A 14,250-nucleotide genomic window follows, 5' to 3' on the forward strand; every position below is an offset into this window, starting at 1 on the left:
GATCAGGACAGGGCTGCTGGAGCCACGTGGTGGGGGCCCTCACTGCAGTCCCTGCATGCGCACACTCTGGGGACTCGGAGTGGGACCCCAGCACCGTCAGGGCCCGCATCGATGCGGGAGGCGGCCCGGCGGCCAGACCCACAATGACTCCTGCCCGAGAGCCGCAGCTTCTCGTCATTGGTCGTTGCCCCACACGGAACTGCTCGGACCCAGCTGCAAGCCCCCAGCAACTCCATCCACACAGGCCTGGACGACGCCGGCCAAGGAGGCCGAGGAGAGAGAGACTCTTCCCAGCGGCCACTTAGGCCCCAGACTGCACGTCGGCAGGACACTAGACCAGTCTCATCCTGAGTGGTGGCTGCGAGGAGAGCCAGGTGCAGCTCCTGAAGCCCTAGGACGGTCCTCAGTCCCCAAGCACCCAGGGCCCTGCTCTCAGCACCTCTGCAACCGGGTGCATCTTCTGGGCACCGCTCTTGGCCTGTGTTGCTGCTGGGCCGTCCCATCCCTGCATCCGCTTGGGGTTGAGCCCAGGCCTTTACATTTTTCTTTTGTGTGTTTGTGGGTTTTGTTTTGTTTTGTTTCTGATTTTTTTTTTTTTTTTTTTTTGAGACGGAGTTTCTCTCTTGTTGCCCGGGCTGGAGTGTAGTGGCGTGATCTTGGCTCACTGCAACCTCTGCCCCCTGACTTCATGCCATTCTCCTGTCTCAGCCTCCAGAGTAGCTGGGATTACAGGCACCTGCCACTATGCCTGGCTAATTTTTTTTTTTTTTTTTTTTTTTGTATTTTTAGTAGAGATGGGGTTTTACCATATTGGCCAGCCTGGTCTTGATCTCCTGACCTCGTGATCTGCCCGCCTGGCCTCCCAAAGTGCTGGGATTACAGGTGTGAGCCACTGTGCCTGGCATGTGTGTGTGTGTGTTTTTTGAGACAGTCTCACTCTGTCACCCAGATTGGAGGGCGGTAGTGCGATCTTGGCTCACTGCAACCTCCACCTCCCAGGTTCAAGTGATTCTCCTGCCTCAGCCTCCTGAGTAGCTGGGACTATAGGCGCTCGCCACCACACCTGGCTGTTATTCGTGTTTTTAGTAGAGATGAGGGTTCACCATGTTGGCCAGGCTGGTCTCGAACTCCCAACCTCAAGTGATCCTCCCACCTCGGCCTCCCAAAGTGCTGGGATTACAGGTGTGAACCATTGTGCCCGACCTGAATTTTTTAAAGGGTCTCTTTCCCAAACACTGGGACCTTTTGTGGCCATGTGCATCTCCCCCTCGCAGCCCTGGTGTTCCTGTGTGGGGCTTTGTTGTGCACCTGCCGGAGAACCCTCCAGAATCCAGGGCCAGTCCCTCCCTCAGGAGGCCATGGGGAGAGCAGGAATCCTGGATGGACCCAGCGCCCAGTGGTGGGGCTCGGTCGGGGCGGGGGCAGGGGCACAGGGCAGGCAGTGTTTGCATTTGTTTCGTCCTCACTGGCTGGGAGCACTGGGCTGCCCTGCCCAGGGAAGGGCTCCTCGTTTCTGCCTTGCCGTGGAGGGCTCCCCTGGTTTCAGGACAGGACTCAAACTCCGCCCTCTGGTCTGTTTTGGAAGTCATCCTCTCTTGGAGCCTCTATGGAGGAGGAGGCGTGTGGTGTGGGATGACTGCTGTGAGGGCTTCACCGTAAAGGGTAGGTGTTTAAAACTGTGAATGCTCCATGGGTGGGAGTGCTGTGTGCTGTGTTAAGATTTCTCTCAGGCAGAAACAAGCCCACATGTGTTTTCAGTTTGCAACTAGGGCGTACATGTTGTTCCTCTTGAACCAGAGAGGTCTCGTGAGTTGACTATGCTGGGGTGCCCACCCCCATCCCATTCCATCCCAGCCCAGGACAGAGCACTTGGGAGACCACTACAGGTGACGGCCTTCCCTGAGTTTGTTTTTGTTCATTTTGGGGTTTTATTTTTTGAGACAGGGTCTTGCCCTGTCACCCAGGCAGGAGTGCAGTGGTACAGTCAGCTCGCTGCAGCCTGCAACTCCTGGGCTCGAGAGACGCTCCTGCATCAGCCTCTCAAGTATAGCTGAGACCACAGGCAGGCACCACCGGGCACGGTGAGAACATGCTAGTTTTAATTTGAGATCGCTATCATAAATGGGTTGCATAATCCAAGGCCCTGGATCTTGCTAAATCACACCCTCAAATTCACACATCCCCGTCAGAAACTCAGAGGTCAGGGATGAAGTCTACACGGTGGCTAAAGCTCCATGAGGGTCTGGCCTCTGAGCAGGTTTTTTTTTTTCTTGCTCTGTTGTGCAGACTGGGGTGCAATGGCACAATCTCTTCTCACTGCAACCTCTGCCTTCCAGGTTCAAGCAATTCTCCCTCCTCAGCCTCCGGAGTAGCTGGGATTACAGGTGTGTGCCACCATGCGCAGCTAATTTTTGTATTTTTAATAGAGATAGGGTTTTGCCATGTTGGCCAGGCTGGTCTCAAACTCCTGACCTCAGGTTATCCACCCGCCTCAGCCTCCCAAGATGCTGGGATTACAGGCATGAGCCACCACACCTGGCCACTTATTTTTTTTTTTAAAACAAATAAGGACACATTCTTTTAAAATAAAGTTTCTCGGCCGGTCGTGGTGGCTCACGCTTGTAATCCCAGCACTTTGGGAGGCGGAGGTGGGTGGATCACGAGGTCAGGAGATCGAGACCATGGTGAAACCCCATCTCTACTAAAAATACAAAAAAATTAGCCGGGTTTGGTGGCGGGTGCCTGTAGTCCCAGCTACTTGGAGAGGCTGAGGCAGGAGAATGGCGTGAACCCCGGAGGCGGAGCTTGCAGTGAGCCGAGATCGCGCCACTGCACTCCAGCCTGGGCGACAGAGCGAGACTCTGTCTCAAAAAAAATAAAATAAAAAAATAAAATAAAGTTTCTCTTCCCCAACCTAAAAGTAGTAATGCTAGAATTTGAGCATAGCAGAAAAATACTTAGGAAAATTAAATCCCAAACAAGAAAGACCATCTTGGACCGTGCTCACTCGGTTGGAAAATAGAGCCAGGTGCCTGTGTGCTTGACAGAGGCGTGGCTGCATCTGCATAGCCGACCTTCAGATGGACTGGAGTTAGCACATTTGTGGTAATTTTTCCAACCATTCTTTCATATCTGAGGTATGTTTTTGACCTGTTTTAGTATGTCACTCGCGATCTTGAAGCACATTCTTTCATTGACTTAAATACTTCCTGAGCCGTGAGCAGTGGCTCACGCCTGTAATCCCGGCACTTTGGGAGGCCAGGGCGGGTGGATCACCTGAGGTCAGGAGTTCAAGACTAGCCTGACCAACATGGTGAAACCCCGTCTGTACCGAAAATACAAAAATTAGCTGGGTGTGGTGGCTTGCGCCCGTAATCCCAGCTACTCAGGTGGTTGAGGCATGAGAATTGCTTGGACCGCGAAGGCGGAGGTTGTAGTGAGCTGAGATCGTGCCACTGCACTCCAGCCTGGGTGACAGAGCGAGACTTGTTCTCAAAAAAAAAAACAAAAAAAAAACCTGAACCAGCTACTCAGAGGTGAAGAGATGGATTTTTTTTTCAGGATCGACACTGCCTTAGTTAGAGGCAATGTATTGTTGCTGCAGCTGCGGCTGAAATTGTGAGATTTGCCACCCAGTGCCAGCCTCACTTTTTTCCTCTGCCCATGCCTGAGGCATCGCTGTAAAGTTATGTCCCTGCACTAGCCACAGGCACCGGAGGCAGTGTGCTGCCCGCTGACCCCAGGGCACTCCCGCACCCCCGGCTCAGGGACTCCCCACCAATGGCTCTCGGTACTGTCTGGCCCCAGGTGTAGGCCCTCCTGCCTGCGTGTGTATCTTATTCGCTGTTGTAGAGGGTTTGGGGCAAAGCTGGTGTGTAGACTGGGTCGTTTTTTCCTTGTGTTAATAGTACAATTTCCTTCAGGTTGTAGATGTACTATGACTGAAGCACGGAATAGAAGAAATGAGTGGATTCTGTATTTAAGGGATTTTTAGTGGAATCATTTCAGACCCATCTGATAGGTTCCATTTTCCTTCATCTTCCACTTCATAGGAACAGGTTTCAGATTAAGAGTGACCTACGAGCTCCGTACCCCGCGTTTAGATGGGGCTGGGCAGGCACGCGGACTTGGGAGGGAGAAGGGTCCTGCAGGGCAGGCAGCGGCTCCAGGTCGCGCCGCCCCGCCCCGCCCCGCGAGCGCCCCTGTTGGGTCGACCGTGTTTCACCTGAGTCCTCCTGGAGCAGCTGCAGGTGCAGGTGGGCAGGGCAGGAGGAGCCGGGCAGCGGGGCGGCTCCGGGGCTTTCTGCCTCAAGACCTCTGGTCCCCGCTGCCCGCGCCCACTTGCCCGCCCAACTCGTAGCCAGGAGCCGCGGGGACCGGGTGCAACCGAATCGGGGGGGAAGGTTGGGGGAGGGCAGCGTGGGGGGCGTGGCCAGTGCGGCGGGGGCGGAGCCGAGTCACGTTGCGGGGCGGGGCCAGCGTGGAGGGGGCGGGGCGCGGGCCGGGTTTGAATCCCCGGCGGCGGCGCGGGGCGGCCGCGGACCGTGAGTCAGCATCGGCGGCGGCCCCATCGCGTGGCAGCCCTGCGCCGCCAAGGTGCGGGTCTCGTTACTTGGCGCTCAGGAGCGGCCCCTCACCTAGGTGCGCCCCCCAGGTGCGTCCCCTCGCGTGCGTCTCCCGCGTCCCGGAGCCGGCTGTGACAGCCGCGGGGTGGGCCCGGGCTTCTCAGAGGCCCGGAGCGAGGCGAAGGCGCCGCCTTCTCGGAACCTGCCTCTGCTGAGCGCTCGCCGGTTCCCAGCGCGGGCTCGGGCCGCCTGCGTCCCCTAGCGAGGCGGGGTCGGTGCCCCGAGGAGGGCAGGGGAGTGCAGCGGAGCGGGGCAGGGGAGCGGAGTGGAGCGGGTCAGGAATGCGGAGTGGGGCAGGAGAGGGCACGGGAACGGGGCAGGGGAGGGCCGACCCTCTGCGTCCTGGCCTGGCCCGCCTGCACTCAGCCTGCGTGGTACAGGGATTTCCCTGGCGTCGGGGGCTCCCCCGCCCTGTCCTGAGTTCCGAGCAGTCTGTAGCTTGTCCTCGCGTGTCCCTGACCCCGGGGGACCGCGGCGCCTTGAATGTGCTGTGTCACGGCAGAGCCAGGCTGTGTCGCCGTGACTCAGCGGGGCCGGTGGTTTCCTAACGCCCGGGGCTGAGGCAGCCTGGTCTGACCCAGCTGTACTCGCTTACGTGACCAGCTTCACCTAGATTTTGCCTTTGCACAAGGGTCAGCTGTTTCTTTGAGAATGTTTCAGAAGATCTGTGTCTAACGTTGGAACAGTGAGGTGAGGTGGAGAAGCTGCGGGTGAGAAAGTGGGCCAGGACGGTGCAGCAGCCGTCTCCCCCCTAGATTTTTGGGATTGAGCCCTAGATAGCACCCTAGGGGTGGTGGAGCCCCCTGGGACCCTCCTCGGTGTCCTCTCTGGAGCAGGGGTACTTGGCTCTGAAGCAGGGCCGGAGTGTCTCGGGGGCACCCACATGCTCCCCGAACGTCCCCTCTCCAGGCAGCTTCCCGGGCTTCAGCGCAGGTGACTTGGCTGAGGTGGGTGGCGGCTGACGCCCTCTGAGCTGAGTGCGAGCCTAGTTTGTCGGGTGAGCATTGAAGGCAGCCCCTCCACATGCTGCGCGCTCTGCACCTGGTGGGTGAAGCCTCTGCTGACGTAGCACAGAGCCTGGTGTGATCACCCCACTCCAACGGGAGAAAAGGCGCTTCCGTTCCTGTCCCCCAACTTCTTTGCATCTTTGATTTTCATGAGGAGTTTCTGGATCTCTGCCAGGTGTGAGGGGCGGTGAGCTCTGAAGGGGCTGCTATATCCTGATCCCGGGACTTGGGTGCAGAGGGCAGGTCCAGGTTCCCGAGCCTGGCTCACCTGACCATGGGCAAACGGCTTGGCCCTGCCCGTCATCAAGCCCCAGTATGGGAGCACGAGGGGGCTGTGGGCAGGCCTGCTGGTTGGGGGGTCGGTGCCTGTACTCAAGTGAGTCTGTCCAGGGCCCTGACATGGTTCAGGCTGACACCTGCAAGGACGCAGTGGAGGGCATTCCACGCAGAGCTTGGAGGTCGAGCAGCTTTCTGGGGACTGGTGGGGCTGATCTTACTGAACGGAAGGCACGGCCAGGCTGAGCCTGCAGTGGCACGACAGGTTAGGAGCCTGACAAAGGACCCATTGGGAAGCGGTGACCGGCACGCGCAAGGGTACAAGCTCCCTCCTTTCTTGCAAGCCAGGACTCAGGACGCGATGAAGCTTTTCTTGGTAGGAAGGTCACTATTGCGATGCACGAAGGCAGGCTGGGCATGGGCCTCAGTGGGGGTGGGTTGAGCAAGCAGCTCCTGAGGAAGGGATCCTGCAGTGCCAGCTTCCAGGAGCCGCTGCACACGTGGTGTCTGGGAAGGGCCTGCAGCGGGGGCATGGGAACGAGCAAGGGATCCTTTGCCAGGGAGGAGGAAGGGCCGTGGTCCCTGCTGGGGGACATCCAGGACGTCTGGGCTTTGGGGCTGCAGAGCCACTGTGTTGGGCAGGTCCAGGCCACAGGAGAGGCTGCCAGCTCCCAAGGAGGAGGGTGGGCACAGGGGTGGGCCTGGGAGGGAAGCTGCTGCCTGTGACCACAGGCAGTTCAAGTCACAGGCGCAGGGCTGGAGGGAAAGGCCCGGGGTAGCAGTGGGCAGAGTGAGTGGTGAGGAGGCCCCAGAAAACAGCTGTAGGGGGAGTGGAGGCAGAGGTGGGGGGTCGCCTTCCTGAGGGAGGACTCAGGGAGGGAGGATTGTGCACAGCAGGGGGCAGATCTGTTGGTACAGAGTCTTGAGGGCCCTGGGGAGGATGGGCAGGACCAACAGAGGCACCTGTAGGTGGGCCCCCATGTCCTGGGTTGAATTGTGTCCCCTGAAAGTTGCATTTGAGGCTGGGCATGGTGGCTCACGCCTGTAATCCCAGCACTTTGGCAGACGAGGCAGGCGGATCACCTGAGGTCGGGAGTTCATTACCAGCCTGACCAACATAGAGAAAACCTGTCTCTACTAAAAATACAAAATTAGCTGGGGGTGGAGTAGTCCCAGCTGCTCGGGAGGCTGAGGCAGGAGAATAGCTTGAACCTTGGAGGCGGAGGTTGCAGTGAGCTGAGATCACGTCATTGGACTCCAGCCTGGGTGCCAGAGCAAGACTCTGTATCGGTTGGGGGGCTCGGTGGGGGCGAGGAGATGCACCTGAACCCCAGGCCTCGTACCTGGGTACGTGGCGTTTCATGGAAACACGGCAGGTTCTCTTATCCCAGGGTTTGCTGTCCACTGCCTCAGTTGCTGGTGCAAGGTCTAGGTTCAGGACAGCAGCATACCGCATTTGATTGCTCAGGTAACTTTCATTACTGTGCGGTGCTGAAATCTGTTTGTGTTACCAGTTAATCTTGTTAATCTCTTACTGGGCTTGACGTGCAAATGAGGACGTTCGTATAGGAAAAAGCCTGGTATATAGGGGTTCTGTGCTATCCGCAGTGTCAGGCGTCCATGGGGAGTCTTGGAATGTATCCCCCCTACTACAGATCGCAGGGTGCCACTGCAGGATCCTCATAACCAGGTTAAAATGAGGCCGGTAGGGTGGGACTCTGAGCCAGTGGCCAGTCTCCTTATAAGAAGAAACTTGGACAGACACTCGGAAGAGATGGCCCCCAGAGCAGAGGCAGACACTGGAGCCACGGGGCTGCCAGCCGTGAAGGAGGATGGACGCCAGGAGGAGGGGAAGACCCTAGTCCTGGAGGGAGGAGGGAGGAGGAGGAGCGCACCCCAGCCTTGGAGGGGGGAGGGAAGAGGAGCGCCCCAGCCCTGGAAAGAGGGAGGAGGAGTGTCTCAGCCCTGGAGGGAGGGAGGAGGGAGGAGGAGCGTGCCCCAGCCCTGGAGGGAGGAGGGAGGGGGGAGGAGGGAGGAGGAGCGTGTCCCAGCCCAGGAGGGAGGAGGCCCTGCCCACTGCAGATCTGACTTTCAGCCTTGGAGCCACCTGTCCGAGGCTGCTCAGTGCGTGGTCCTCTGCCACTGCTTCCAGTGTCTCGGCTCGGTGCTTCTCAGCATGACTTCAGTCAGGCTTTGAGGTTGTGCCCTCTACGGCCATGGCCTGAGGACATCAGGCGGATGACGGGGACTGGGAGGGCTGGCCCACCCTGCAGGCCAGGGTGGATGTCCGCTCAGGGGCGCCACTGTCCGGTGAGTGGGAAGGAGAGGAGTGAATGGCTCTGGGTGCCACTGGGCCAAGGCCTGCCTTTGGCTCCGCTGATGAGCATCCTTGAGGGCTGAGGCATTCGCGGATGCTATTGTGGGTTCCTGGTCCCCAGAGGGTCTTGGCCTGGCTGCCCCCATCCCCAACCTGTTACTCTAGTTTCTGGATAAGACCTTCGAAAGTCCCTAAAAGCTTCATTTGAACGGTGTCTCCGTGGGAGCGGAGACCACTCCTGCATGCGTCATATGCTGTCCCGGACGCCCCAGGGGGTCACGTTCTCTGCCCCGGGCCCTGCTGCCTCTGTGACGGGATGGGGAAGGACAGTGTTGTCAGGTGGCGCCACAGCCCAGCCTCCGCGCCCCGGAAATTCCCTCACAGCTGGCGTGTAGATGAGGGTTGAGTCTGGGTTGTGCTGTGCGGTGGAGTGGGGTGGGGGTGGCCTCTGCCGTGTAGCCTCTGGAGTCCACCGTCCACCCCCGAGCCAGGCTCCTCTCCCACCTGCTGCTCTGGGTGGTGGAGCGCGGTCTCCACACAGTGTGGCTGCTGAGCGAGGCCAGATTCGGGGTGAAGTTCAGAGGCCCAGACCTGCCAGGCTGCGCTGCATCCACACCAGCCTGTGCCTGTGCGCGATGGGCTGTGCACCGCTGGGGCCACCACCATGGCACGAGGATGTTCTGGCTGCTCCTGGGATGCTCGGAGTGTGTGGCCGCCGAGCACCAGGCCTCGGGCAAGGGGCCACCCGCCACCCTGTGGTTGCTCTCATGGTCCCTGTGGCGATGACAGGTGCCAGCTGCTTCCAGGGAGGAGAAGTGGAGGCCTGGGTGGAGGGGTGAGGTGCAGGCAGGCCATGTGCGGAGGCTGGGCCCCACAGCTGCGTTCCCGACACATCTCGTGTGTGGCTAGGGCCGCGTTCTTTTTTTTTTTTTTTTGAGAAGGAGTCTCGCTCTTTCACCCAGGCTGGAGTGCAGTGGCGCGATCTTGGCTCACTGCAGGCTCCGCCCCCCGGGGTTCACGCCATTCTCCTGCCTCAGCCTCCCGCATAGCTGGGACTACAGGCGCCCGCCACCTCGCCCGGCTAATTTTTTTTGTATTTTTAGTAGAGACGGGGTTTCACCGTGTTAGCCAGGATGGTCTCCATCTCCTGACCTCGTGATCCGCCCGCCTCGGCCTCCCAAAGTGCTGGGATTACAGGAGTGAGCCACTGCGCCCGGCCAAGGCCACGTTCTTCTTAGAAGTCACCTTCCTGCCTTTCCTGCTGATTATGCTGAAAATGTCTGGAAAGGCCCCAGCTGTCTTCCCCGGCATAGTGGGGTTTTGTCCCTCTGCGGCCCCTTGGCTGCCGAGTCCATGTTTCTCCAGCCGTTTCCTGGGACGCCCCCTGTGTGGTGAACCTGCTGTCACCCTGACATGGCCACCAGGTCCTGACAGTCAGCCCTGCCTGGCTTAGCCAGCTGCATGCTGGGTGGGGTGGGGTGTGGTGAGTCAGGCCACAGGAGGTCTGTGAGGGCGGGACTCGATGTCGGGTACGTGGGGCAGTGACTGCCTCTTCGCTTCTGCTGGGCCCCACCTTGTCTGAAGCGAGCACCAGGCAGGGGCTGGCCAGGCCAGAGGTTCCCGGCGCGCCGACCCCCACAGTCGTTCTGACAGGTGTCCCCCGGGTGCAGTTGCCTGGGGCTGTGGAGGGACCATCCGTCCCAGGTGAGGACAGGAGGAAGGGGGTGTGGGGCCCTTCAGGGACCGGCAGGGGTGGCTTTGCGTGTCTCAAAGCAGGCCTCAGCAGCACACTGTCCAGTACCAGGCATCAGTGGGGGTCCAAGAACTTGTAGCCAGCAGGGATGACAGGGCAGGGCCACCCAGGAGAGACCCCACACAGCGCACGTGGAAGAGTGGACACCAAAGGCGCGCAGCGGTGAGGGTGCCTGGGCAGCAGTCTCTGTGCGGTGTGCTCCACACTGCTGAGGTCTCTGTGCAGTGTTGGCCGCGACACTGGGCTGGGCTGAGGAGGCGGCGCCAGCCCACACGGTGTATCTCAGAGCTCCTGCAGCCGCCGCAGTCCCCTGGCCTGCCCCAAGTGGTACGTGGGTTCTCAGATCCCAGATCCCCTGGTCACCCCTCACCCCCAACCCAACCTCTGTGCAGTGGCTGTGGGAGTTCGAGACGCGCTGTGGCTTCAGGGGCAGGTGGCCTGAGCTCAGCCTCCTCGTGATGGCTTCCTAATTCTAGGAAGGGGCCCTGGGGTCACTGCTTGCCATTCGGGGTCGGGGGTGGGGACTTGGGAGGGAAGGGCCCGTGCAGGAGGGCAGCCCCATGGCCTGCAGGGGACGGCTGGGGACAGCCTTGGAAGGCAGGGCTGGCTGGGTGAGGCCACTCCGAGGGGAGTCCTTCCCACTCAGTCTTGAGCCTTGGGAGTTGAGGAGTTGAGAGGTCTTGGTGCTTGGCATGAAATTGCACGTGAACACCTGCTCCTTGAAATCACCCTCACGGAAAGTTTTTTCTTTTCTTTTGAGACGGAGTCTCGCTCTGTCCCCGAGGCTGGAGTGCAGTGGCGCAATCTCGGCTCACTGCAAGCTCCGCCTCCTGGGTTCACGCCATTCTCCTGCCTCAGCCTCCCGAGTAGCTGGGACCACAGGTGCCCGCCACCACACGTGGCTAATTTTTTGTATTTTTTTTAGTAGAGACGGGGTTTCACCGTGTTAGCCAGGATGGTCTTGATCTCCTGACCTCGTGACCCGCCCGCCTCAGCCTCCCAGAGTGCTGGGATGACCAGCGTGAGCCACCGCGCCCGGCCGTGGAAAGTTTTTTAAACAGTCGAGTGTGCACACGTAGACAGATGGTAACACACACTTAGGTATTTAAACTCCGAGGGGCAGCCAGCAGCGTGTCAGAGGCGAGGACCCAGCTGCTGGGCTGTGGTGCGGGGCGTCCCACCTGAGCACGCTCCTTCTGCCGGAGGAACAGCCAAGCCTTCCCACTGCCTGCGGGGGGCTGCGAGGACGGGCTGGGGGTGTCCTTCCCGGGCTCCCCCAGCAACTCCCATGCCTTCTGCCCTTGGTCTCACTCTAAGCCCAGGCAGGATGGTCGTCGTCCTCAGCTAGGCTTCCTGAGCTCTGCAGCACTGGCTGGGCTGTGGATGATGGGGGGCTCTGTTGACAGGTTCTGCGTTAGACCTGCATCTTAGCAATGTGAATATTGCATCCCTAGATAAGGACCTGGAAGAGCAAGACGGCCACGACCTGGGACCAGCAGGTGAGGGTGGGGAGGACCTGGGGCCCTGCTCCTCCAGCCGCTGAACAGCTAAGTGCTGTGGCAGGAGGATCGCTTGAGCCCGGGGAGGTCCAGGCTGCAGTGAGCTGAGGTTGCACCACTGCACTCCTGCCTGGGCCACAGGGCAAGACCCCATCTCTGGTTTTCGGGGCGGGAGGATCCCCTTCTGGCGGTACCTCCTCCTCTCCCTGGCTGCCTCTCCCCTTCCCTCCCCTGCGCATGGCCTCCTCAGCGTCTCTCTCCTGCCTGCCCACTTCTTCAGTTGACCTTTGTCCCAGCAAAGTGGCCCCGCAGAGACAGGCGGGGCTTTTCCTGAAAGTGTTGATGGTCCCCGAAAGACAAATGTATTCAAATTGTAGACAAAAGATCGACATCCATACAAATACATCTTTTTTTTTTGAGACGGAATCTCGTTCTGTCGCCCAGGCTGGAGTGCGGTGGTGCGATCTCAGCTCGCTGCAAGCTCCGCCTCCCGGGTTCACGCCATTCTCCTGCCTCAGCCTCCCGAGTAACTGGGACTACAGGCGCCTGCCACCACGCCCGGCTAATTTTTTGTATTTTTAATAGAGACGGGGTTTCACCGTGTTAGCCAGGATGGTCTCGATCTCCTGACATCGTGATCCGCCCGCCTTTGCCTCCCAAAGTGCTGGGATTACAGGCGTGAGCCACCTCGTCCGGCCCCATACAAATGTATCTTAACATTCTATACAACATCTTTCTCTTCAGCCTAAAAGTGTTTTCTTCCTGCTTTTAAAAGAAAGTAAACCATTTTAGGGGGCCTGGACAAGTGCTGGGAGGACTGTGCCAGTGACTCAGTTGGCCGGCAGGGTCTGGTGGGTGTCCGGCCTCTGGGGGGGCCCACGTTAAACCCCCGTGTCCCCACCTCTGGTTGGAATCCCTGTGAGCCCATGGCTTGCCCAGCCGTGGCTCCACCCCCATAGATGGTGGCGGCTGGCCTGGCCCCCATATTCCCATCCCCCATATCCCCCCCCCCACCACCACCACCTGCTGGGTCTGTCTTCCGTGGCTGCCTTCCGCCCATGGCAGATATTTGAGCAGAGGCGCGGCGGTACTCCCTTCGCTGACTGGTCCGCCCCCGCCAGGTCCCAGGTCGATGGCCGGCTCTGCGCCTGTCGCCATCCCCGGCTCCCTGCCCCGAGCGCCATCGCGACACTCGCCATCCTCCGCGTCCACCTCGCCGCTCAGTTCGCTGTCCCAGCCCCTCCCAGGGCCCGTGGGCTCCTCGGCCATGACACCTCCCCAGCAGCCGCCACCCCTGCGTTCAGAGCCGGGTGCACTTTGCTCTGCAGCCTCATCCTACAGCCCCCTAGGTGAGTGCCGGCTCCCTCCATGCCGGCGTTGCCGTGAAGCCTCCGTGGGGCTCCCTGCCAGATGCCATCCTGACTGAGGGGCCTCACACGGAACCTTGTGCCCTATCCATGGTGGCAAACCCCATGGCCTGCTGCTCATGGTTCCCCCACCCTGCACACTGAGTCTCGCTCCATTGCCCAGGCTGGACTGCAGTGGTACGATCTCGGCTCACCGCAAGCTCCGCCTCCCAGGTTCAAGCAATTCTCCTGCCTCAGCCACCCGAGTAGCTGGGATTACAGGCGCGCGCCACCACCCCCAGCTAGTTTTTATAATTTTAGGAGAGACAGCGTTTCACCGTGTTGGCCGGGCTGGTCTTAAACTCCTGACCTCGTGATCTGCCCGCCTCGGCTTCCCAAAGTGCTGGGATGACAGGCGTGAGCCACTGCGCCTGGCTGTTTGTTATGTTGTAAAAGAACTAACACTTGGCCGGACACGGGCTCACGCCTGTCATCCCAGCACTTTGAGAGGCCGAGGTGGGCAGATCACCTGAGGTCCAGAGTTCGAGACGAGCCTGATCAACATAGAGAAACCCCATCTCTACTGAAAATACAAAATTAGCTGGGCATGGTGGCGCATGCCTGTAATCCCAGCTACTTGGGAGGCTGAGGCAGGAGAATTGCTTGAACCCGGGAGGCGGAGGTTGCAGTGAGCCAAGATTGCGCCATTACGCTCCAGCCTGGGCAACAAGAGTGAAACTCCATCTCAAAAAAAAAAAAAAAAAAAAAAAAAAAAAAAAAAAGGGAAGAAAAAGGCCCGGCACGGTGGCTCATGCCTGTCATCCCAGCACTTTGGGAGGCTGAGGTGGGTGGATCACGAGGTCAGGAGATCGAGACCATCCTGGGCAACATGGTGAAACCTCGTCTCTACTAAAAATACAAAAATTAGCCGGGCGTGGTGGCACATGCCTGTAATCCCAGCTACTCGGGAGGCTAAGGCAGGAGAATTGCTTGAACCCGGGCGTCGGAAGTTGGAGTGAGTCAAGATTGCGCCACTGCACTCCAGTCCAGCCTGGCGATAGAGTGAGACTCCATCTCAAAACAAACAAACAAACCTAACACTTTGGGCCAACATGGTGGCTCAAGCCTGTAATCCCAGCACTTTGGGAGGCCGAGGGGAGCGGATCACTTGAGGCCAGGGGTTCAAGACCAGCCTAGGCACCTTAGTGACACTCCTGACTCTACAAAAAAAAAATACAAAATTTTAAAAGTTTTTATTTTTTTAAAACAAAGTCTCACTGTTGTCCAGGCTCCAGCAATCTTGGCTCACTGCAGCCTCTGCCTTCCGGGTTAAAATGATTGTCATGTCTCAGCCTCCCGAGTAGCTGGGATCACAGGCACCTGCTACCACGCCAGGCTAATTTTTGTATTTTTAGTTAGTAGAGATG

The 14,250-nt window shown here is 59.1% G+C and overlaps 1 protein-coding gene across 18 annotated transcripts in view; it reads left to right on the forward strand.

Annotated features, from left to right (window-relative positions):
• Positions 1-14,250, forward strand: part of UNKL (unk like zinc finger) — a 47,409-nt gene that overhangs the window by 28,012 nt on the left and 5,147 nt on the right. For 7 of the 18 annotated variants that reach the window (XR_010115831.1, XR_008650953.2, XM_063618451.1 and 4 more), the window contains 2 exons: positions 11,385-11,477; positions 12,599-12,826. Coding sequence is in view for 12 of the 18 variants with exons in the window: in XM_063618451.1 (XP_063474521.1) it covers positions 11,385-11,477; positions 12,599-12,826 (321 nt within the window). In the remaining 6 variants the exon portion in view is untranslated. Of the gene's footprint in view, positions 1-4,457; positions 4,642-10,536; positions 10,777-11,384; positions 11,478-12,598; positions 12,827-14,250 lie in introns of those variants that run through there. The other 11 variants (XR_010115832.1, XM_063618452.1, XM_055243134.2 and 8 more) reach the window with 5 other exon arrangements.

Source organism: Symphalangus syndactylus, chromosome 14 (assembly GCF_028878055.3).
Source record: "Symphalangus syndactylus isolate Jambi chromosome 14, NHGRI_mSymSyn1-v2.1_pri, whole genome shotgun sequence".
Lineage (NCBI taxonomy): Eukaryota > Metazoa > Chordata > Mammalia > Primates > Hylobatidae > Symphalangus > Symphalangus syndactylus.